The sequence below is a fragment of a genome, unplaced genomic scaffold (assembly GCF_019419815.1).
Source record: "Pyrus x bretschneideri cultivar Hongxiangsu unplaced genomic scaffold, Pyrus_bretschneideri_v1 Contig63, whole genome shotgun sequence".
Lineage (NCBI taxonomy): Eukaryota > Viridiplantae > Streptophyta > Magnoliopsida > Rosales > Rosaceae > Pyrus > Pyrus x bretschneideri.
Window position 1 is genome coordinate 1,958,312 of NW_025999802.1, and position 23,711 is coordinate 1,982,022.

At 40.5% G+C, this 23,711-nt stretch overlaps 3 protein-coding genes and 2 pseudogenes across 4 annotated transcripts; 3 read left to right on the forward strand and 2 right to left on the reverse strand.

Annotated features, from left to right (window-relative positions):
* Positions 1 to 292: 292 nt before the first annotated feature.
* On the forward strand, positions 293 to 6,295 carry LOC103947064 (annotated as a pseudogene).
* A 4,484-nt stretch (positions 6,296 to 10,779) lies between these two features.
* Positions 10,780 to 17,856, forward strand: LOC103947067 (protein DETOXIFICATION 14). 2 transcript variants are annotated; one of them, XM_048573070.1, is made up of 8 exons: positions 10,780 to 11,080; positions 15,538 to 16,082; positions 16,178 to 16,264; positions 16,348 to 16,404; positions 16,527 to 16,765; positions 16,873 to 17,078; positions 17,237 to 17,321; positions 17,721 to 17,856. In XM_048573070.1, the coding sequence occupies exons 1-7, from the start codon at positions 10,832 to 10,834 to the stop codon at positions 17,285 to 17,287; spliced, it is 1,434 nt and encodes a 477-aa protein (XP_048429027.1). In that variant the 5' UTR covers positions 10,780 to 10,831; the 3' UTR covers positions 17,288 to 17,321; positions 17,721 to 17,856. The 2 variants fall into 2 exon arrangements, with proteins under 2 accessions (XP_048429027.1, XP_009356186.2); XM_009357911.3 differs by lacking the exon at positions 17,721 to 17,856 and having other exon boundaries at positions 10,781 to 11,080; positions 17,237 to 17,428.
* On the reverse strand, positions 17,554 to 18,819 carry LOC103947068 (annotated as a pseudogene).
* Positions 18,820 to 19,493: 674 nt separating this feature from the next.
* Positions 19,494 to 21,658, forward strand: LOC103947072. The gene is made up of 4 exons (XM_048573023.1): positions 19,494 to 19,693; positions 19,787 to 19,880; positions 20,247 to 20,459; positions 20,791 to 21,658. The coding sequence occupies exons 1-4, from the start codon at positions 19,619 to 19,621 to the stop codon at positions 21,504 to 21,506; spliced, it is 1,098 nt and encodes a 365-aa protein (XP_048428980.1). The 5' UTR covers positions 19,494 to 19,618; the 3' UTR covers positions 21,507 to 21,658.
* LOC103947070 (sec-independent protein translocase protein TATC, chloroplastic) lies at positions 21,532 to 23,672 on the reverse strand. Its single transcript, XM_009357913.3, has 4 exons — positions 23,372 to 23,672; positions 22,601 to 22,884; positions 22,090 to 22,380; positions 21,532 to 21,966 (listed from the first exon to the last, which is right to left on the reverse strand). The coding sequence occupies exons 1-4, from the start codon at positions 23,655 to 23,657 to the stop codon at positions 21,757 to 21,759; spliced, it is 1,071 nt and encodes a 356-aa protein (XP_009356188.1). The 5' UTR covers positions 23,658 to 23,672; the 3' UTR covers positions 21,532 to 21,756.
* Between the last annotated feature and the right edge of the window lie 39 nt (positions 23,673 to 23,711).

A 23,711-nucleotide genomic window follows, 5' to 3' on the forward strand; every position in this document is an offset into this window, starting at 1 on the left:
TGGCAAAATGTCAAGCTTGACATTCTAGCGCTGGAGGGTTGGTTGGCTGGCTGAAAATGGCCAGCCCGCTGGCCTGATTTGGGGGTTTGGGCCTGATGAAGCCCACATGCCCTTTAGCCTAACTCTCGGTTGGAGATGATTTTCGTGTCATTCTAAGCTATTTTTAACCATATGACTGGATCGGTTGGAGATGACCTTATTCCTTCGCATCACCTCATTAGTCAAAATTGGTTGCTCCACTTTTTTTTTTTTTTTTTCCTTTTTTATATGACTTTCTACGCTAAATTTATCTAAATTGTGGAAAGAGGCTCCAAGTGTGGCCTATAATCTTGCCTGTCTTGTGGCCAAGCAAATGAAGGCTTATTATTGCTCTGTTTTTCTTGCTGTCATGTTTGCTGTACACTAGGCAGCCTTTATTCATAAGAAAAAGGTAAACTTTTGGCCTGTGAATATACAATGTCCATGAAAGGTCAAAACTTTCCAAATCTCCAGCGTCCATAGGCTATTAGGCTTACTGGTTGATCATCAGCTCCTGAGGCAGCCTCCGCCAGAGTTCCGCCATGGAAGAGAGCTTGCTATTGCCAAAATACAGAGAAGAGCAACAAAGAAGCAGTATAAATTCAAGCAGTGGTAGTAGTTGTCTAACATGGGTTTCTTTTTTTGAAGAAGTAAAGAGGTTGGGATGCATAGCAGGACCAATGGTTGCTGTGGTACTATCCCAGTACATGCTGCGGTTTATTTCAATGATGATGGTTGGTCACCTGGGTGAACTTGCACTCTCCAGTTCCTCCATAGCCATCTCCCTCGTCGGCGTCACCGGCTTCAGTCTTTTCGTAAGTCTATATATCTTCCATCTTCTTGTTTTAATATCCACTGCTGTTTTTTATGTTTGGTTTCGGTTTGTGTAAATGCCAATTAACCTCACCATACATAGAATGCACAAAACTTCCATTCTTTTTTTTGAACAAAACTTTCGTATCTTTTTGCAATGCGATATTCTAAGCTGCTCTCGCTATTTGTAAGGATTTTGAACTCAAGTCATTATTGTGACATCCCACATCGTCCAGGGGTGTGATTCTTATATGTATATTCTCATCCCTACTTAGCACGAGGCCTTTTGGGAGCTCATTGGCTTCGGGATCGGTAGGAACTTCGAAGTTAAGCGAGTAGCGCGTGAGAGCAATCGAATGATGGGTGACCCACTGGGAAGTTGCTCGTGAGTTCCCAAAAACAAAACCGTGAGGGAATGGTAAGCCCAAAGCGGACAATATTGTGCTACGGTGGTGGAGCGGGCCCGAGAAGTGATCCGTCTCGGGTCGGGATGTGACAATTTGGTATCAGAGCCTAACCCTGGTCGCGTGTGTGCCGACGAGGACGTCGGGCCCCTAAGGGGGGTGGATTGTGATATCCCACATCGCCCAGGGGTGTGATTCTTATATGTATATTCCCATCCCTACTTAGCACGAGGCCTTTTGGGAGCTCACTGGCTTCGGGATCGGTATGAACTTCGAAGTTAAGCGAGTAGCGCGTGAGAGCAATCCCATGATGGGTGACCCACTGGGAAGTTGCTCGTGAGTTCCCAAAAACAAAACCGTGAGGGAATGGTAAGCCCAAAGCGGACAATATCGTGCTACGGTGGTGGAGCGGGCCCGGGAAGTGATCCGTCTCGGGCTGGGATGTGACAATTATCACCAACTGGCCTAACCTATGTATGCAGACTTCACCTTTGATCTGATCTATAGTTGCCGGATACGGTCCGAATTCCGTATCAATACCACCGAATTGATTTAGTATCTTGTTCAACCATTTATAATAATTATTAATTAATTCCTTGTCTACATGGCTCAAACATTCATGTCAATAAAAAGGTAAGCTTCATACACGTAATATCATCTTTTAACAGTTAAATTGACAAAACTTAATAAAGGTTCCATTTGGCAACAAATGTTGATGTACAAATATAACACAGGTTTTACTAATGTGAGAATATTTTATATTATAAGAATGAAACATAGGTTCTATTAATTTAAGAATATTTTAATAGTATTTTGATTAAACAATTAAGAAAATTAATTATTTTGATATGTTTTCATCTTTTGATGATAATAAGTATAAAATATAATGGTGAAATGTATAATTATAATATTTTACCATAAAATTAATGTATATTTTTTTAACTAATTTAGAACGAATCAAATTAAAATTTGTATTGTCTATGTCTCTCAAGGACAAATGACACTACAGATTATGGCGAATTCCGTAGCGGAACGGAATAGCAAACTTGAACCGTCCTTCGTATTATCTGATCTTTAGTTTTTAATTAATTAATTTTTTTTTTCATTGGGTTGCAATTGGGATCTGATCTTCTGTGATGTTATTGTATACTGTCTAAAAGACTGCCGATCGGATTCCACTAGGCATCTGACAAATGACCAAAGTATGAAAAACTGAATGTCTACTGATCTGTTTGTGAGGATTCCCAACATCCTTTAATAGTGTACGTTCATTGTTAATTATGTCTGTTTATCGTATATTATGTGATCAGAAATTATATTTTCACAAAGAGAATCCTCATTCTGAAAAACTGACCTGCCAATGTTTAGGGTCCCACTGTTTTTGTTTTTGAGTTTGAAGACCTACGTCATTTTGTGTTCATTTGAAAGTCCTTTTAAAATGGCTAATAGTGTTTCTGGTGAAAATATTTATGAAACTATTCCTTAGTAAAAGTGCAAGAGAATCCTTAAAAAAAAACACTTAAAATACTTTCAACAAAAAGCACCTTAAAACATTCGTGCTAAAAGCATTTTCTCATTCAAAAAGCTCTTCTAAACAAGCCCATAATTAATGCCTAATCACAGAATGTACGAAGTATTGTGAGTTTAATTGGACTCTGCCACTGCAGATTAATTTGTCTTTCTCATAACTTCTTTGCAATAGATTCTTTGCAAAGTAAGGATAACACTCCATAAGATAGACGTTCCCCTGAACCTCGCAAAGCAGAAAGCCTTGTTGGCTTGGGCCGCCTATTATAACTCCTTTGTCCCCTGAAATGTTTCATGTACAGAAAATTGTTCCCAAACCATGCTGGAATCAATGCTGTGAATGTTGTGTGTATATCGTGTATAACATGGACCTTCTTAAATTTTAATGATAATCTTATAACACAAACTTATGGATGATATAATACGAATTTTAGCGTAGATGTAGTACTAATATCGAAATAATGACGATTTTCGTAGCGTAGATGTTAATAATCTGTCTCTAATAATCTGTATGAACAGTTGGGAATGGCAAGTGCGCTGGAAACTTTATGTGGGCAAGCATATGGAGCTGAGCAATATCAGAAACTTGGACTTCTAACGTACACTGCTATATTTTCTCTCAACATGGTTTGTCTTCCCTTATCTTTGATATGGATATATACGGAGGAGATACTGATTTTCACCGGTCAAAACCCTGCGATTTCTCGCAAAGCCGGAAAATACACAATCTGACTTATTCCTGGTTTATTTGCTTATGCAACTCTTCAACCGCTCATTCGATACTTTCAAACACAGAGTTTAGTAATGCCTATGCTCGTAACCTCTTTCGCCACCTTTTTATTCCATATTCCTCTCTGCTGGATTCTAATATTCAAGTCTGGATTGGAACGCCTTGGAGAAGCATTAGCAATCGGCATTTCCTATTGGTTGAATGTGATTTTTCTATGGTTATACATGAAGTTTTCCCCTGCCTGTTCAAAAACTCGTGCTCCAATTTCGAAGGATATATTCCACAGTATCGGAGAATTCTTTCGCTTTGCCCTCGCTTCTGCAGTAATGCAATGGTAGCCAGTTTCTCCCTGTATTTTAGTTTCAAGAAGAGATTTCGATATGCTTAATTTCTTAGTCTTACAATTTATCTCTTTCCTTTGTCTTGGTCCTTGTTGATGGTTGTAGCCTTGAGTGGTGGTCATTCGAGCTGCTTATATTTCTGTCTAGACTTTTACCAAATCCGGCTCTTGAAACTTCAGTTCTGTCTGCATGGTAAGTTTTCTGTTTGTGTTTCATTTCGGTTACTAAACGATGAAGGAAAAAAAATCCAGTTTGATCTCCATTTAGAAAGTTTCTTGTTATTCTAATTGATTGGTTTGGACAGTCTTCTGGCGATTTCAACGATCTATGCAATACCCTATGCGTTTGGTGCTGCAGTAAGGTATGCTCAAACATTGAGCACTTAAGTCTCAACTCTTTAAGTTCCATCAAACTATACGTATTTGCGTGCTAAATCGCAATGCAGTTAAATTTGCATAAAAAGATCTCTAATAAGCAATAACTTATCTTTTTCTTTCCTTTGGGTGTTGTACAGTACTAGAGTTTCAATTGAACTGGGAGCTGGTAACCCACAACGTGCTCGTATAGCTACTTTTGCTGCGATGTTTCTTGCAGTCGCAGAGACAAGTATAACAACCACGACACTCTTTGCCTGCCGGAAAGTATTTGGTTACACTTTTAGCAACGAGAAAGAAGTCATCGATTACGTCACAATCATGGTTCCTCTAGTTTGCCTATCTGTCATACTAGACAGTATGCACGGGGTCCTTACAGGTCAGTTGCCTTATCTTCTGCCGATAGTACTACAGGATTAAGCATTGTTCTAAAGAATAACTTCATTCGTGTTTGGATCTAATGTTATATGTTTTTTGAACCGCTAAATCAGGTATTGCTAGAGGAACTGGGTGGCAGCACATAGGGGCTTACATCAACCTTGGAGCATATTATCTTTGTGGAATCCCCGTTGCTATCGCGTTGGCTTTCTGGGTTCAGCTTAGAGGAAGGGGCCCTTGGATTGGTGTACAAGTTGGTGCTTTTGTGCAAGTCAGTCTGCTCGCTTTAGTAACATGTTGTACAAATTGGGAAAAGCAGGTTAAATCCTCGACCCTAACTCGATCTTCTCTGCATTCATTTTCAAAATTCTCTATTTGATTGCCAAGAAGTCGGGAGGAAAGATGAAGAACATTTTCTCTTACGACTACAACGATATGTTCTTTTTGTTCAAACTCCCTACTTGAAAGCCAACCACAGACACAACATTTCATTAAGCACGACCTCCTTTTATGTGGTTTCGAGGATATTAATGTTGGTCTTTTTATGTTTCAGGCAAGTAAGGCAAGGGAGAGGATATTTGACAGAAGCCCCCTGGAAGTTAATGCCTTGCGTGACAAGGCAGAGAGTAAATAGTTTTGATTAGCACAATTCTCTCTATCGCGGGATTAAGATGAAAGCATTAGCTTTATCCATTCTTCTGGCACCGAAATTTTTTCTAATAACACATTCGAATATGATTGACACATATAGGCTTGTGACATTCTGTCTTGACTACGATCAAGTGAGATCTTTCTCGAGTGCAACAGAGTGTCCTGAGTCTCAGGATAGCGTTGCGGTTGCTGCTTAAAATCTGTGTCGGAATGCACACGGCAAGTAAGAGCAGCTGAGTTCCGAATCAGCAATTTTATCATGATAAAATGTGTGCGGTTGACAAAAACTCAGCTGAGTTATGCAATTTATCAACAATAAACGATACAAATTCACACATCCAGTACAAGATTACTTCTTTCTCTACCCATATATCGAAAATTAATGTGTACAACATGATTTTTATCTTGTGATTTTTATCTTGTATTTTTTTCCATTGCAAATCAGCCTTATAATATGTGCTCTGCTGTACTTGCTGTCATATTGGCTGTATACTACCACTCTTTGCAGTCATAAAGAAATGTAAACTTTGGGCCTCTGAATGTCAGAACTTTCTCTTCATCTCTTCATGTATATAGTACCCAAATCGAAATCCCCACTGTCCGTAGGGTGATCATCATCAGCACCTGAGGCGGCCGCGGCTATTGAGTTCCACAGCAGAAGACACCACCATGTAAGAGAGCCTGCTATTGCCAAATACAGTAGAGAATGCAACAAAGAAGTAGAAACTCAAGTAGTAGTAGTGGTTGTCTAACATGGGTTTTTGGTTTTTATTTTTTATTTTTGAAGAAGAAGTGAAGAGGTTGGGATGCATTGCAGGATCCATGGGTGCTCTGGTTCTATCACTAGACTAGCAATATTGATGCATTCTAAGAAGAGGGTTTGTTCGAAGCCGGATGCGACAGGACGAAGAAAATGATTTTCACCAAGACAATCCACCGGCTTATAGAATCATTAAATTTGCATCACCAACCTTTTTGCAAGGCAATTTGCTGAAATAGTAAGCACAACCAGCTATATACCAGCATATGGATGAGGATGAGGATCCTAGAATCCTCACATTTTATCTGTTTATTGTTAAATAAGAAGAGTATCCAAGATAACTCTAATGATCACAAGAAGAAGAAAATAGAACACACTCTTTAAAGAAAGCTCACAAAACAAACTAATTAGCAAAGCTTTTCTTATTTAGCTCTAGGCTTTGTTTTTCCTTGGATGATTTACAATGCTTGAGAACTTAGGTATTTATAGCAAACCAAATGATTAAACTAAGATTATTTATTACCACACAAAACACATTAATTGCACCTAATAATTTTTATTCAACCATACCTAACATTGCCTAACTTTCCTTGCCTAACTTTGACATTGATTTTCAACACTCCCCCTCAATGTCAGCTCTCATTCTTTGCACTGTGCTGAGCAGACAGCGAAAATTTTCGAGCTTGCCTGTACTTAAACTTTTTGTGAACAAGTCCGCAACTTGATCATTCGTCTTGACTTGTCTCATCTCAATCTCTTCTTGTAGAACCTTTTCTCTGATAAAGTGGTAGTGCACTTCCACATGTTTAGTTCTTGCATGAAAGACTGGATTTTCTGCCAAGCGAATGGCCGATTGGTTATCACAGTACAATGGTACTGGATAATCTACTGGTTGATGTAGATCACTCATCAGCTGTACCAGCCATGCATTCTCTTGAGCTGCCATTGCTGCTGCTCTATACTCTGCTTCTGTGGTTGACAAAGATACCGTTGGCTGTCTCTTGCTACACCAAGAGATGGTTCCAGAACCAAGCTTAAACACATACCCAGTTGTTGATCTCCTGGTGTCATGATCTCCCGCATAGTCAGCATCACAGTAACCAACTAACTTGCAGTCTTCACCTTTCTTGTACAAAAGACCATAGTCAATTGTACTCTTCACATATCTCAGTATTCGTCGAACTGCTTCCAAGTGAAGCTTCTTTGGATTTTGCATGTACCGACTCATCACACCAACTGCATAAGAAATGTCAGGTCGAGTCAAGGTTAAGTAGATCAGACTACCTACCAATTGTCGATACATCGTCGCATCTTCCAAATCTTTTCCTTCATGTGCACTCATTTTGACATTTGGCTCCATCGGCGTAGAGATCAGCTTGCATTCGAGCATTCCGAACCTCTTCAATAAATCTTTGGAATACTTCTGTTGACAGAGAAATATTCCTTCTTGTGTGCGATCAACCTCTAGACCAAGGAAGTGCTTGAGTTGGCCAAGTTCCTTCATCTGGAAACGGACTGATAAATTCTCCTTCGTCTGAAGAATTTCTGCCTCATCATCACCGGTTATGATCAAGTCATCCACATACACTAGCACGATAGCTAGCTTTCCTTCATTGGCTTTGACAAACAAGCTGGAATCTGCAGGTGTTACTGAATAACCACCTTGTGTTAGAAATTCAGCAATCTTACCATACCACGCCCTGGGTGCTTGTTTTAGACCGTAGAGTGCTTTCCTCAACTTGCACACGTACTCGGGATGAACTTTACTTTCAAAGCCCATTGGCTGCATCATGTAGATCTCCCGATCTAACTCTCCATGCAAGAAAGCATTCTTCACATCCATTTGGTATAGATTCCAATTTTTGTTAGCTGCAAGTGCAAGTAGGACTCGTACGGTTGTAAGCTTTGCTACTGGACTAAACGTTTCATCATAGTCTAGTCCATATTGCTGAGAGAAGTCTCGAGCCACCAACCGAGCCTTGTACCTTTCAACTGAACCATCAGGACGACGCTTTATCTTGTACACCCATTTGCAGGATATGGGTTTCACATCTCTTGACTTTGGCACGAGATCCCAAGTCTGATTTTGCTGAAGTGCATCAAGCTCTTCTTTCATAGCTGTCATCCACTCAGAACTTTGTGATGCTTCTTCAAACACCTCATGTTCTTTTGGTGCTCCATCAGTTATGGCAGCATTGGAATATTTAGGATTTGGCTTTCGTACTCTTGTTGACCTTCTTAGTTGTGCTTGTGGAGTTGATACCTCCACTTCACTAGGTCTAACTTCTTGTGATTGTTGGTACACACCTGTTTGCCAAGGACTCTTAGGTACTTCTTGCTCGACATCGTCTCCAGCAAGCAAATCTTCAGGCTCATCTGGACTTGATTGGATTTGGGCAGCTTGGTCTCCCAGTTTCCCTTGCAATGTATCTTCTAAATCTTTTGGGTCGGGCAACGCCTCATTTTCTGAGCACCAACAAGATGATGCTTCTGCATCCCATTCTTCCTCCAGGGCTAGAGACGCAATGACATCCCAATCATCTTCACTTTTCTTCTCTAAGTTGGCGACGTTACTTTCTGCAGGCCTTTTGAACCAGCAATCCTTCGCCATGTGACCATTCTTTCCACAATTGTAACACTTGCCCTCAAATCTTTTATTATTCTGGGACTGACCACGGTTGCCGTGATACTTCGGAGCTCCCCCTGGCCGAGAACTCCCTCCTCCTTGATGACCTTTTTCCTTGTCACCATTTCTTTTAGATCCACCACCAGCACGCTGCTTAAAGCTGCCTTTACTTTTGGTGTAGAGCGCTTCCTCCTCACCTTTTAACGAGACCCCTCCCATTTGCTTTGCCAAAGCTTCTTGATCGGCAAGCAAATTCTCGAACTCAACAAGTGATGGTTGGGTCGGCCATCCTTGTACAGCGGCAATGAACCCTCGATATTCGGGTCTCAAACCATGGACAATTATTCTCTTCATCCTGGTTTCCCCAATAGGAGCTGTTGGATCTAATTCTGAAATTTCGCGGCATATCGACTTCACCTTGTGAAAGTACTGGGTAATCGTCATGTCGCGTTGTACCATCGATAGCAGCTCATTCTCGAGAAGTTGCAATTTTGTATCGTTCCTCTTCGAAAAGAGTGTAACAAAAGTGTCCCATGCTTCCTTTGGCGTTTTGGCATCCCGAATGTGCTCCAACATTTCTTCTTCAATTGTGGTCTTTAAAACAAACATCGCTTTGCCTGCTTTAATTTTCCATTTTCGCAAGATGCCGTTAGCATCTTCCGCTGCCGGTTGTGTAACTTCATTACCACCGACAACCTCCCACAAGTCTTGACCTTGAAGGTAAGACTCTATACACGTTGCCCACGTGTTATAGTTTTGGTTGTTGAGCTTCTTGATTCCTCCAACAACTTGAAGATCACCCATCGTATCGGCAAGACTTTGACTACACCGAACAAGCTTGAGTGATTACCGTGCAGAGTAATACACTACTCTCGACACAAAGAAGCTCCCTCTCAAGGTTTGTGATAACCCCAACAATAATCTCAAGAAACCTTTTCTGATGTGGAAGATCAGTCAAAACTGCAACCACAGAGCATACTCGGAATTTCAAGAGACTTTACAACCAATGCTCTACCAAGAACGATCCCTGACCGACTTGGCTCTGATACCAATTGTTAAATAAGAAGAGTATCCAAGATAACTCTAATGATCACAAGAAGAAGAAAATAGAACACACTCTTTAAAGAAAGCTCACAAAACAAACTAATTAGCAAAGCTTTTCTTATTTAGCTCTAGGCTTTGTTTTTCCTTGGATGATTTACAATGCTTGAGAACTTAGGTATTTATAGCAAACCAAATGATTAAACTAAGATTATTTATTACCACACAAAACACATTAATTGCACCTAATAATTTTTATTCAACCATACCTAACATTGCCTAACTTTCCTTGCCTAACTTTGACATTGATTTTCAACATTTATATCTTCCATCGTGTAGTTAGGGTAAATATTATTTGTGTTTAAACTCAAAAATAAATTTAAAATTATTTTTAACCTCACATTATGCGATGAACGAATAAGATATGAGATTCCTTAATATCCTTAAAAAAATTCCGGATGAAATTCAAATATCCCTACACATTCATATGAGTGCCTCACACGTCATGTGTTGATTACACACCCATCGTTGCAGGAAAGAATCTCTTTCGTGCAGAAAGCTCACGGCTGAATTGGACGCGTGGATTCTCACCTCGTTGCCCAAAATACCATGCGACTCTTGAAACTTCCAAATCTTCACGTATATAGCAAAGACAATTCGATATGAAAACGCCCAGTTGCCGACGCGGAGAGGGGATTCTGAAATTTTCCAATCATAACGATCAATTTTTATCAGTTATTGTTTATATTTAATTTTAAATAAAAAATTTACAATGATTTCTGATCGTACGCTATATAATAAATAGATGTGTTGAAGAATCCTCAAGATCCTCACAAAAAACATCCAACCAGATCCTCCTAGGCCAAGGCGAAACAGTAATTGCGTTTGTTTCATCAAGGTAATAATTAGTCCTTATCATCAAAATAATTTTTTTCATCAAAGTAATAATTATGTCCTAACCATCAAATAATAACAACAAATAATATAATTAGAGAAAGAAAATGCTACTTTCTGTCAACACTATTTAACTATCAAATTTTCATACTAACTTTATAAAATAGTGTGCTAAAAATATGAGATAATAAAGACTACACGAAAAGTCTAAGATAATTTCCCTATATATTATGATTGAGTGGAGAATGTATAGAGTTGTAACGTTGTAGTTAGCATGGAGAAGATTTTGTTGATAAAAGAGGAGGGAGAAGGAGAAGGCCTTGTGAGGAGGAGACGAAGCGGTGCTTTTGGAGGGGAAGTAAAGCGGTTGGGGTACATAGCAGCGCCGATGGTGGCGGTGAATTTGTCACAGTACTTTTTGCAAATAATTTCAATTATGATGGTGGGTCATCTGGGCCAGCTCTCTCTTTCGAGCACTGCCATTGCCATCTCCTTCTGCGCCGTCTCCGGCTTCAGTCTTCTCGTAAGTCCCTTCCTCTTTTTTTTTTTCCTTTATTTTAGCCAACTGGATCATCTCATTTAGGGTTGTTTGGGATTGCTTTTATAGGAAGCACTTATGGTTAAAAGTGTTCCTGCTATAAGTGCTTTATTATATAAGTGTCAAAATTTTTATTAAGTTTCCAGTGGTTTTGTGGAAAAGTTCCAATAGTTTTTTAACAAACACCCGAGTTATGCTTCTCAGGTTAGTACTTTTACTACCCATAAACATAGTTAGAAGTGCTTTTACTTGTCAAAAAACACTTATAGCTCTTCTAATAACAATCTCAAGCATACCCTTATGCTCTTGTTTGTTATAAAATTTGGCGAGTGTTTGTGTTTAGTGAAGTACGCACAAAATAAAACCGATTATAAACTTTAATCGAAAATTGAACTGAACGACACCAAATAAACAGTAGCGAGATATTGAACCATTGTTTTTATACGACTTATTATAAATAGTGGCCTACAAATTCCCAATTCTCTTTCAGAATGCCAAATTTTGCAAGGGTGTGTGTGTGTATTAGGAGAAACTTACTGACACATGGGAGCCATTGTGGTCGTATCTCAAGCCAATAACGCACTACCATATGTGTTAACCTTTCTACATGGTAATTTGTGATTGTCTTAAAATGCCGCCACGAAGGCATTATCCCTGTTGCCTGTAAATTCTTCTAGTTGTGTATTACCTCGGGCAGAAAATGATCAAAGCTATACCATGTTGAAAATCAATGTCAAAGTTAGGCAAGGAAAGTTAGGCAATGTTAGGTATGGTTGAATAAAAATTATTAGGTGCAATTAATGTGTTTTGTGTGGTAATAAATAATCTTAGTTTAATCATTTGGTTTGCTATAAATACCTAAGTTCTCAAGCATTGTAAATCATCCAAGGAAAAACAAAGCCTAGAGCTAAATAAGAAAAGCTTTGCTAATTAGTTTGTTTTGTGAGCTTTCTTTAAGAGTGCTCTATTTTCTTCTTCTTGGGATCATTAGAGTTATCTTGGATACTCTTCTTATTCAACAATTGGTATCAGAGCCAAGTCGGTCAGGGATCGTTCTTGGTAGAGCATTGGTTGTAAAGTCTCTTGAAATTCCGAGTATGCTCTGTGGTTGCAGTTTTGACTGATCTTCCACATCAGAAAAGGTTTCTTGAGATTATTGCTGGGGTTATCACAAACCTTGAGAGGGAGCTTCTTTGTGTCGAGAGTAGTGTATTACTCTGCACGGTAATCACTCAAGCTTGTTCGGTGTAGTCAAAGTCTTGCCGATACGATGGGTGATCTTCAAGTTGTTGGAGGAATCAAGAAGCTCAACAACCAAAACTATAACACGTGGGCAACGTGTATAGAGTCTTACCTTCAAGGTCAAGACTTGTGGGAGGTTGTCGGTGGTAGTGAAGTTACACAACCGGCAGCGGAAGATGCTAACGGCGTCTTGCGAAAGTGGAAAATTAAAGCAGGCAAAACGATGTTTGCTTTAAAGACCACAATTGAAGAAGAAATGTTGGAGCACATTCGGGATGCCAAAACACCAAAGGAAGCATGGGACACTTTTGTTACACTCTTTTCGAAGAGGAACGATACAAAATTGCAACTTCTCGAGAATGAGCTGCTATCGATGGTACAACGCGATATGACGATTGCCCAGTACTTTCACAAGGTGAAGTCGATATGCCGCGAAATTTCAGAATTAGATCCAACAGCTCCTATTGGGGAAACCAGGATGAAGAGAATAATTATCCATGGTTTGAGACCCGAATATCGAGGGTTCATTGCCGCTATACAAGGATGGCCAACACAACCATCGCTTGTTGAGTTTGAAAATTTGCTTGCAAGTCAAGAAGCTATGGCCAAGCAAATGGGAGGAGTCTCACTGAAGAGTGAAGAGGAAGCGCTCTACACCAACAAAAGCAAAGGCACCTTCAAGCGGTACGCTGGTGGTGGATCTAAAAGAAATGGTGACAAGGAAAAAGGTCATCAAGGAGGAGGGAGTTCTCGGCCAGGGGGAGCTCCGAAGTATCACGGCAACCGTGGTCAGTCCCAGAATAATAAAAGATTTGAGGGCAAGTGTTACAATTGTGGAAAGAATGGTCACATGGCGAAGGATTGCTGGTTCAAAAGGCCTGCAGAAAGTAACGTCGCCAACTTAGAGAAGAAAAGTGAAGATGATTGGGACGTCATTGCGTCTCTAGCCCTGGAGGAAGAATGGGATGCAGAAGCATCATCTTGTTGGTGCTCAGAAAATGAGGCGTTGCCCGACCCAAAAGATTTAGAAGATACATTGCAAGGGAAACTGGGAGACCAAGCTGCCCAAATCCAATCAAGTCCAGATGAGCCTGAAGATTTGCTTGCTGGAGACGATGTCGAGCAAGAAGTACCTAAGAGTCCTTGGCAAACAGGTGTGTACCAACAACCACAAGAAGTTAGACCTAGTGAAGTGGAGGTATCAACTCCACAAGCACAACTAAGAAGGTCAACAAGAGTACGAAAGCCAAATCCTAAATACGCCAATGCAGCCATAATTGAAGAAACAACTGCAACAGAACCTGAGACGTTCGAAGAAGCATCGCAGAGTTCTGAGTGGATGACAGCTATGAAAGAAGAGCTTGATGCACTTCAGCAAAATCAGACTTGGGATCTCGTGCCAAAGCCAAGGGATGTGAAACCCATATCCTGCAAATGGGTGTACAAGATAAAGCGTCGTCCTGATGGTTCAGTTGAAAGGTACAAGGCTCGGTTGGTGGCTCGAGACTTCTCTCAGCAATATGGACTAGACTATGATGAAACGTTTAGTCCAGTAGCAAAGCTTACAACCGTACGAGTCCTACTTGCACTTGCAGCTAACAAAAATTGGAATCTGTGGCAGATGGATGTAAAGAATGCTTTTCTTCATGGAGAGCTAGATCGGGAGATCTACATGATGCAGCCAATGGGCTTTAAAAGCGAAGCTCATCCTGAGTACGTGTGCAAGTTAAGGAAAGCACTCTACGGTTTGAAACAAGCACCAAGAGCATGGTACGGTAAGATTGCAGAGTTTCTAACACAAAGTGGTTATTCAGTAACACCTGCAGATTCCAGCTTGTTTGTCAAAGCCAATGAAGGAAAGCTAGCTATCGTGCTAGTATATGTGGATGACTTGATCATAACCGGTGATGATGAGGCAGAAATTCTTCGGACGAAGGAGAATTTATCAGTCCGTTTCCAGATGAAGGAACTTGGCCAACTCAAGCACTTCCTTGGTCTAGAGGTTGATCGCACACAAGAAGGAATATTTCTCTGTCAACAGAAGTATTCCAAAGATTTATTGAAGAGGTTCGGAATGCTCGAATGCAAGCTGATCTCTACGCCGATGGAGCCAAATGTCAAAATGAGTGCACATGAAGGAAAAGATTTGGAAGATGCGACGATGTATCGACAATTGGTAGGTAGTCTGATCTACTTAACCTTGACTCGACCTGACATTTCTTATGCAGTTGGTGTGATGAGTCGGTACATGCAAAATCCAAAGAAGCCTCACTTGGAAGCAGTTCGACGAATACTGAGATATGTGAAGAGTACAATTGACTATGGTCTTTTGTACAAGAAAGGTGAAGACTGCAAGTTAGTTGGTTACTGTGATGCTGACTATGCGGGAGATCATGACACCAGGAGATCAACAACTGGGTATGTGTTTAAGCTTGGTTCTGGAACCATCTCTTGGTGTAGCAAGAGACAGCCAACGATATCTTTGTCAACCACAGAAGCAGAGTATAGAGCAGCAGCAATGGCAGCTCAAGAGAATGTATGGCTGGTACAGTTGATGAGTGATCTACATCAACCAGTAGATTATCCAGTACCATTGTACTGTGATAACCAATCGGCAATTCGCTTGGCGGAAAATCCAGTCTTTCATGCAAGAACTAAGCATGTGGAAGTGCACTACCACTTTATCAGAGAAAAGGTTCTACAAGAAGAGATTGAGATGAGACAAGTCAAGACGAATGATCAAGTTGCGGACTTGTTCACAAAAAGTTTAAGTACAGGCAAGCTCGAAAATTTTCGCTGTCTGCTCAGCACAGTGCAAAGAATGAGAGCTGACATTGAGGGGGAGTGTTGAAAATCAATGTCAAAGTTAGGCAAGGAAAGTTAGGCAATGTTAGGTATGGTTGAATAAAAATTATTAGGTGCAATTAATGTGTTTTGTGTGGTAATAAATAATCTTAGTTTAATCATTTGGTTTGCTATAAATACCTAAGTTCTCAAGCATTGTAAATCATCCAAGGAAAAACAAAGCCTAGAGCTAAATAAGAAAAGCTTTGCTAATTAGTTTGTTTTGTGAGCTTTCTTTAAGAGTGCTCTATTTTCTTCTTCTTGGGATCATTAGAGTTATCTTGGATACTCTTCTTATTCAACATACCAGTCTTTAAGAACTCGATGAAGTTTTCTCATTTGAACGTGTCAAACAGTTTGGAATGGCAAGTGCACTGGAAACTCTCTCTGGTCAAGCATATGGAGCTCAACAGTATAAACAACTAGGACTTCAAATAAACACTGCCATTTTCTCCCTATTCCTAGTTTGTCTCCCGCTGTCTCTTGTGTGGATCTACATGGGAAACATACTGGTTTTCTTGGGACAAGACCCTCAAATATCCCATGGAGCCGGCAAGTTTGCGAGGATGCTCTTACCTGCTCTCTTCGCTTACGCAGCTCTTCAGCCGCTTTGTAAATACCTTCAGACGCAAAGCTTGATCATTCCCTTGCTTGTGAGCTCTTTTGCCTGTCTGTGTTTCCACATTCCGTTTTGTTGGGTTATGGTGTGCAAGTCTGGACAAGGACACCTTGGGGCAGCATTGGCCATCGGTACGTCCTATTGGTTAAATGTGATTCTACTCTTACTGTACGTTAAGTACTCTGCTGCCTGCGCAAGTACTCGGGTTCCAATTTCTCTTGAGCTGTTTCGAGGTATTGGAGAATTCTTGCGCTTTGCTGTTCCGTCTGCTGTAATGATTTGGTAATAAAACCTCCTTCTTTCTAGTGTGTAAAGATTTCCTAGTTTTATTTTCTAGCGTTAGTCCTCATAATGTGATTCGCGTACAACGATTACAGCCTCGAATGGTGGTCGTTTGAGCTCCTTACCTTGCTGGCTGGTTTTCTACCAAATCCGGAGCTTGAAACTTCGGTTTTATCTGTCTGGTTTGTTTATATTTTATGCGAATTTCTTTGAACGAGTGAAGTTTATTCATCAAGTAAATAAAATGTGTTACATTTCTGAACAGTTTGGCAACCATCTCATCGTTGTATACAATACCAGAAGGACTTGGTGCAGCAGTAAGGTTTGTACTTTGTACCAAGGCACATATGAATACTGAATAGCGAACATTTACCAATCTCGTTTGTGATAAGTTTTCTTAATTTGGTGTACTGATAATTTGTTTCTTATATGGGGGTGTTATAGCACTAGGGTTTCAAATGCATTAGGAGCCGGGAACCCCCAAGCAGCGCGATTAGCTGTTGGTGCTGTTATGTTTCTTACAGTCTCCGAGGCAGTTCTTATAAGCACAACTGTCTTTGCCACCCGTTCTATTTTTGGCTACATTTTCAGCAATGACAAGGAAGTTGTGGACTATGTCACTTCCATGGCTCCTCTGATTTGCCTAGCAGTTATATCCAACAGCTTACATGGTGTTCTTTCTGGTTAGTTCTATTAATTTCTTCCACATTTCTGCTTATGCATCTTCAATGTCGTAATTTCTGCGCAGCCCAAAGCTTTTTTTGTAACGTATTTAAATCCAAATGATCAGGTATTGCTAGGGGATGTGGGTGGCAGGACTTGGCAATGTTTGTCAACCTCGGCGCGTACTATCTGTTTGGGATTCCGGTTGCAGCCACATTGTGCTTCTGGTTAGATTTAAGAGGAAAGGGGCTCTGGATTGGAATACAAGTCGGTTCATTTCTGCAGGCAGCTCTTTACTCTGTCATAACAGGTTGTACAAACTGGGAAGAAAAGGTAAATTCAAAAGAGAAAGGGAAGACATTTTGTGATCTTAAAAAGGACTGTATCGACGTCGAATATTTAAATTTGGAATTCCCTGTTTGTGATTTCTTCTTCACAAATTTATGTGATTCTTTTTCCTGATTTCTCCTTGGTTGTCTTTGATATTGCAGGCAAGTAAGGCAAGGGAGAGGATATTTTTGGAAAGTTCTTTAGTAGGATAGCGGCATTCTTAGGCATGATAGCACAATCGTGAAGGTTTGACCTAAATACGATTCTTATGTAAACACACAAGTTTGTGAAATTTGGGTAACATTGCAAATATGGGCGTAGCGACATTAGTCATCGTTCAGATTACTTTAAAGTAGAATATCCTTTGCATAAAAGAAATCACAAATAACTATAATTTAGTATGTCGACAAACGTAAAGTCTTACGTTAAAAACATATATAAAAGAGCAAACCAAAGAGATAACAAATGATATTTCTAACTATGGGAGGAAAATTAAGTCTTAAAACACAAAATGACCCAACTAAATAGCTCAAAACTTTGACAAATCGTCTCTCTAACTCTACTGATGCTCTATCTCAATCGTTACATGACCGATATTATACCCCCGCTTGACGTAGTCTATAACCTGTGTCAGTACCATTTCAGCATTAGCATCCGGCTTAACGATAACATGGCAAGCCATTAGCACCTTTCCAACAGTTCTCGCCCAGATGTGCAGTTCATGAGTGTCAACTACCTCATCCATCCCACGGAGATCTTTCTCAATCTTTGTGGCATCAATCTCTCTAAGAGTGCTCTCCATCAGAACCTCCAAAATGTTCCTCAACATTGGGATTGTTGTTGAGAAAATCATTACTGAAAATACAATGGTGCATATCAGATCGACAATCTTCCACGGGCTTGTACCATATAATTGCTCCACCAATCATCACTCCGATACTCTGAATGGAATCGCCGAGTACATGAAGATAAGCCCCCTGCACATTGATGTTTTGTTGCTTCGGTTTCTTTTCACCTTCAGAGCTATGCTTGAGTAGAGGTATCGTGACATCAACTATATGGTGGTTCTTGTCACCGTGATTTCAGTGCACCTCATGATGATGAGAGCGATGCGTCGTCACAGTAGTCCCATGGTTATGTGTCTCATTGTGATCCTCATGATCATAGTGATGATCATCATGTTGGTGTCCGTGTCCGTGATCATGACCCAATAATAGTGCCATGCTAATGTTAACCACCAAACCAAACGCAGAATCAAGAATCATTAGAGAGCCCTGAACTTCACCTGCACTAATGGATAAGCCTTGCAATGGCTTCATAAACAAAGAAATTGCAGATGCTGCAACATCCGTCAGTAGATGAGCTGCGTCGGTGAGAATGGCAAGACTGTTGGCCTTGACACCCCCAACAACTTCCACGCTCATGAAAACTAAACATAGTGCAACCACTATTATAAGCCTGCGCAGGGATGCCGAGCGTTCCCGTGCATCTTTGGAACTAGTTTTAGCATCTGAGAATCCGCAAGGTCCATCCCGACAAATCAAGCTCCCACTCAAGCTCGTTTCTATAGCTTGAACATCCACACGTACTTAAGTTATACGCTCATGTTCGGAAATTTGTGCTTCCATCTCTTGAATGCACTGCCGTTCTGTGCGGGAAAGCTACAAGAGAGTGGTGGTGGTGCTCTCAGATTTCTCTGAATATTATTGTGAGGAAATCTTGTTGCTTGTAGCGTGATATGTATATACACACACATTCAAAGTTCAATGATATATTAGAGAAAATCTCTTTCTCCTTGGGATGGGTTTTATTTCCTATTTCCTTTAGGTTTAAGAGGGGAGGGGATGTTAGGCAGTGATGATTATATACCAAAAAGAAAAATGAAAAAAAAAAAAAAAAAGAGGAAAGGGGATGTTTTCTTACTTTCCTATATTTTGGAAAATAAAAACAAAAACAAAAATGTTGTAAACTTATGAGAATGAATGCCCACATGCTTTAATTGAGGAAGACTTAAGAACAGTAGTGTAATTGTTGTTATTTAATGTTTTCAAAAGGGCATTAGTAGTGTAATTGTTATTGTGTGATGTTTTCAAAAAGGGTAATCATTTCACGTTTTGGTTTGTCACAGATGCGGAGCATTCCGTGTGTGATTACAATACACAACAAAAAAAAGAAGTGAAAGTAATAATACCAGTATCTCTCCCGTCCTCTTTTTACCTGCAATTCTTTTGTATTATAGTTACAAAACTAAACAATATGATATTTTACATCTGCTTCTCTCACGTCCTTAACAAAGGTGATCTTTCTAATTGTTACCTATATATATAACAAAAAAAAAAAAAAAAGAAAAAGAAAAAAAAAGCTCATTACCATAACTTTATACGAAGGGGAGACGTCGTCGTTTAGCTGAATTGGCTGCTAATCGCGTTACCCTATAGGCACTTGGCGGCAGAAGATTTCCCCTTCACAAAACCTCGAAAAACCTCTGAAAACTTTGAGAACCCGCTGCCGCAGCTGCAATTCCTTCCGTCGAACGCCGGGCGATGGGCCGAGCCGAAAGAGAGCAACTGACTCGAACTCTCAACCACCACCTCAACACCGTCCACAAGACCTTCCAGGTTAAATCCCACTCTCTCTAGAAATTCAATTATTATTATTATTTTTTTAATATTTTTATTTTATTTTAATTTTTTTGGATTGGATGAAATCAGGTGTTGGATCAAACCGCACCTTCAACGCTTGAGAAGGTGAGCTGGGCGGAGGTGATAAAGATGGGCGATCAAGTCTATAAACAAGCTACCATTTGTAAGCCCCCTTGCTTTTATTTTATATTTTTATTAATAATTTTAGTCATTTGTGCCCACCACTTATACCTTGGCATGTTAATTCGAAAACGTGTTCATTCGAATTGCAAATCTGGAATATTTATTGAAGGAATTCTGATTTGAGCTATCTGGAATTTACAAATATGTTTCTTTTAACTTAACAAAATTTCCATTTTCTCCAATGTGCCTTGGGCGACTGTATTCGGAGAAAAATGGCGTGACGGAGATCCGACTTTTATGGTTTTTTGTCTATGTTTCGATTTGCAATTCAGTCGTATAGTTTGTTCTTCTACTTTGCTGCGCGATGCCTGATGCTCAAGTGACTAAGTGTGACTTGATAATGCAGTTGGAATGCTTTGGACCGGAGGAGAAACGCCGCAAGTTAGAGCACTTGAAGAAAACATGGTTTCCTACTTCAATACCCTGCAAGGTTTTCTTCTGCTTTCGCATGGGAGTACAGTTGGTGCAGGGCCTACGCTGGCTTCTTGTGTCCATACGTCTGTAAAGCAAGTTGTTGACATCAGTTTTAAGCTGTGGAAGGAATCTATCTCTTTGTATGGTAATCTCTCTCTCTCTGTCTCTCTCTACTCCAAACAAAGCAATATTTGTGTAGCATTATTTCTTGGTCAATCCATGCCTGTATTTTTGTTGAACACATACATACATGGTCCTTGGTGCATGACTTCAAAATGACAGTGAACATCAGCTTCTAGAGGTTAGCTTTTGTGTAGGACATTGACATAAATTTCCGGAGGGTAATACTGTTTAATAACCATTAGAGCCTATTTGATTGCATATTATGAGTTGGAAGTGCAACTATCTTGGCTAAAGATTTGACAACTACCATGGCTAGTAGGAACCTTGTCTTCACTTGGAATATACACTTGCAGGAGCACGGAATACTGACGGGAAACTCTCAATTCCACAATGGATCGGTGCAGTATGGGAAGCCTGTTCTGCTCTTAAAATGACACCTGCCACAAATATTACAGCAATTGGGCGAGCAATGACAAAGGTTGCAGTTTCGGTGAAAGATGTTCTTCGTGAGATGAAGGAGCTTAAGCCAGCTTCCTCAGACCCGACTGATGAATCCTCTATTGAGCCTTCTACTGAAGCAGCGATTGAACCCGATGATGATGAAATTTTAAGTGATGGTGATCTGGGCAATGACTTGTCCCCTGAAGAGATGAGAGTTTCCCAGTTGGCAATTGCCGTTGTGTCAGAGGCTCTTGTAGTGATAAAGGAACTAATTCGCACCATCAGTGGTTTGCTTAAACTGGAAAACCCCAATGGCAGCGGGAATCTTGTGGAATCCTTGGAGAAATTGTTGAAAATGTGTAGAGAAATCGGAATACAAATAGACGAGCTTGGAGCTTGTTTATACCCCCCGCAAGAGGTTCCCGCTATCAAGGCAGCATCAGAGAAAATTTCCAGTTTTGTTGATGATATACAATCTGAATTACAGAATCTTACAGGAAATCTGGAAGCTTTTTGTCAAGCATGCGATTGTTTGAAGAGTTCACTGAGACAGCTCGAATCTGCAGCAGCCTCACCTAGTATTGTTGATTTAGAAACCAGTGTGCAGAATATTGATATGAACTGTTAGGCAAGAGAGAGAGAGAGAGATGAAATTGATTTTGCAGAGCTTTGTAAGTCTTTTTGTTTTCGAGAAGAAAATGGTTCTTTCAACATTTGTATGCAACACTGAACAACATTTCAGATAAATGGATATGGGGGGTTATTCACCCTCGTTCCGTAGATCAGATTTATGGTACATCATGTTGCAAATGTACAAGATTCTTACAAATCCTGAGTATGCACAATCCTGCGAACAAATTTCATGCGTTTAATAGGGTTCACCGGCCTGTAAGCTTAACCACCCAGGCACCCCCCAAGTAAAGACCGAGGAGGGGTGCTGCCAGAAGGACCTGAGTGAGTGGATCTGTTGACGGTGTAACCACAGCAGCTGCCACAACGGCACCAACCACGACATACCTCCAAATTGACAGCATTTGGTCTCCAGATACTAGACCGACTTGTCCCAGGAGAAATTGTATAACCGGAACCTAGAAAAAGATGAAAGGAAATTTGTTAACAGAGCTTCTACTGAGAGATCCACTTCGATGTATGCATTTTACGGGCACAAACCAACTGTAACTTCCCTGTTATATTTGAGAGGAGAGCGTTACCTGGAAAGACAAGCCTGTGCTGAACATGAGAACAAGTACGAACTCAAAGTATTGATCGATGGACCATAAAGATTCCACAACACCTTCTGCATACGAGACAAAGAAGTTCAAGGCTGCGGGTGTCAACACCATATAGGAGAAGGTGATACCAGCATAGAAAAGAACCGATGAGCCTAAAACAATTGGCCCCAGAAATTTTCTCTCGTCTCTCGTTAATCCTGGAAGAACAAAGGCTATAAGCTCATACAGAATGATGGGGCTCCCTAAGAGAAGGCCGCAATATCCTGATACCTGCAGTAAACAATCAAAAGAACCTTCTTGTTACAGTGATTTACTTCCGAAATAACCATTCCGACTGAGATTATTATGGGAAATACTAATCATATAGTCCCTACAACGCTCCATTACCCTTCCGCGCTAGCTAGCCAGGCTGATCTGCGTACTTCCAGAAAACAAAATCTTAAAAACAGCAATCATTTCAAAGACCGGATAGATATTCACCGAGTCTAACCTTTATGGTAGTGAAGAAAAACTCGCCAGGAGCTAGCTGCAGGAACTTTACACCTTGTTCTTTAACCGGAGCTTCGAGAAATACTATAAGGTCTTTCGAATATGCAAAGCACCCCACCATAGAAACTCCAACCGCTACAACTGATATAAAAATTCGCTGACGGAGCTCTTCCAGATGATCAAATATGGTCATCTCTTTATCATCCGGGAGGAGCTCTTGACTTGGATACAAAAAATTGTAAATTGAACTTCCTCCATCGTCTTCCTTTGCGCCATCAACCAAATCTATGGTGTACATCAAAACCGCGATGTCAAACTTCTACACCGAAGACATTAACACCTACTTTCTCAAGGCAAGATCTAAATTGTGATTAGATAAAGTAAATTCACATGTAGCTAAAGAAACTCAGCTTCTTTTCTGTAGTAGGAAAAGCACTTTCTTCCACTCAATCAAAAGCACTTCTAACTACGTTAGGCAGAAAAACTCAGAAGTGAAGCGCTTTCTAGCGGTGCTTCTTCACGAAGCACTTCCAATTGCTTTTCCAAGAAGCACTTGGATTTTTAATAAAATTTCAATATGTTTCTAATAAAAGTGCATCCTGCCAGTAAAATGCTTACCGGGATTAATTACAAATTACTTCTTGAATCAGTAACAAACAATTATATACTTAACGGATATTACAGAGCTCCCGAATCAGGTTTAACGTATAGTTTGCTTCTGAACATACTAAAATTATTCAGATTAGCAAAGAATCAAAAGCACTAGAATTACCAGTAGAAGGCCTCTCCTCGACGGCGGACCCAACCCCAACCCCAGGCTCAGCGCCAGACTCCTGCTGCTTCTCTCTCAAATCGTCATTAACAGCGCAGCAAACGACGTCGCCGCGGAGGCTCCTCCGGCTCCGCAGACCACTGACCTCCGGTATCGGCCTCCTGGAGTGATGGACTCGAACGGAACCCCGCTGATTTCTGATTGGTCCGCGCCGGTCGAAGCAATTGTGGGTGCGATTCCGGATGAAGTTCAAGTTGGAAATGGAAGCAAAGGTGGTGCTTCCCATCTGTCCTCCGACACTTCCAACTGCAAGTTCGCTTCTTCTTCTTCTTCTTCTTCC

Excerpts from the sequence above, each read along its gene's own strand:
- LOC103947067 (XM_048573070.1), top strand. The coding sequence starts at position 10,832 with ATGGAGAAGATTTTGTTGATAAAAGAGGAGGGAGAAGGAGAAGGCCTT. Across the intron at positions 11,081-15,537 it reads TCTCCGGCTTCAGTCTTCTC|TTTGGAATGGCAAGTGCACT; the intron begins GTAAGTCCCTTC and ends CGTGTCAAACAG. Across the intron at positions 16,405-16,526 it reads GGACTTGGTGCAGCAGTAAG|CACTAGGGTTTCAAATGCAT; the intron begins GTTTGTACTTTG and ends GGGGTGTTATAG.
- LOC103947072 (XM_048573023.1), top strand. The coding sequence starts at position 19,619 with ATGGGCCGAGCCGAAAGAGAGCAACTGACTCGAACTCTCAACCACCAC. Across the intron at positions 19,881-20,246 it reads CTATAAACAAGCTACCATTT|TTGGAATGCTTTGGACCGGA; the intron begins GTAAGCCCCCTT and ends TTGATAATGCAG. Across the intron at positions 20,460-20,790 it reads GGAATCTATCTCTTTGTATG|GAGCACGGAATACTGACGGG; the intron begins GTAATCTCTCTC and ends ATACACTTGCAG.
- LOC103947070 (XM_009357913.3), bottom strand. The coding sequence starts at position 23,657 with ATGGGAAGCACCACCTTTGCTTCCATTTCCAACTTGAACTTCATCCGG. Across the intron at positions 22,885-23,371 it reads CGAGGAGAGGCCTTCTACTG|ATTTGGTTGATGGCGCAAAG; the intron begins GTAATTCTAGTG and ends TGTACACCATAG. Across the intron at positions 22,381-22,600 it reads TTTTCTTCACTACCATAAAG|GTATCAGGATATTGCGGCCT; the intron begins GTTAGACTCGGT and ends TGTTTACTGCAG.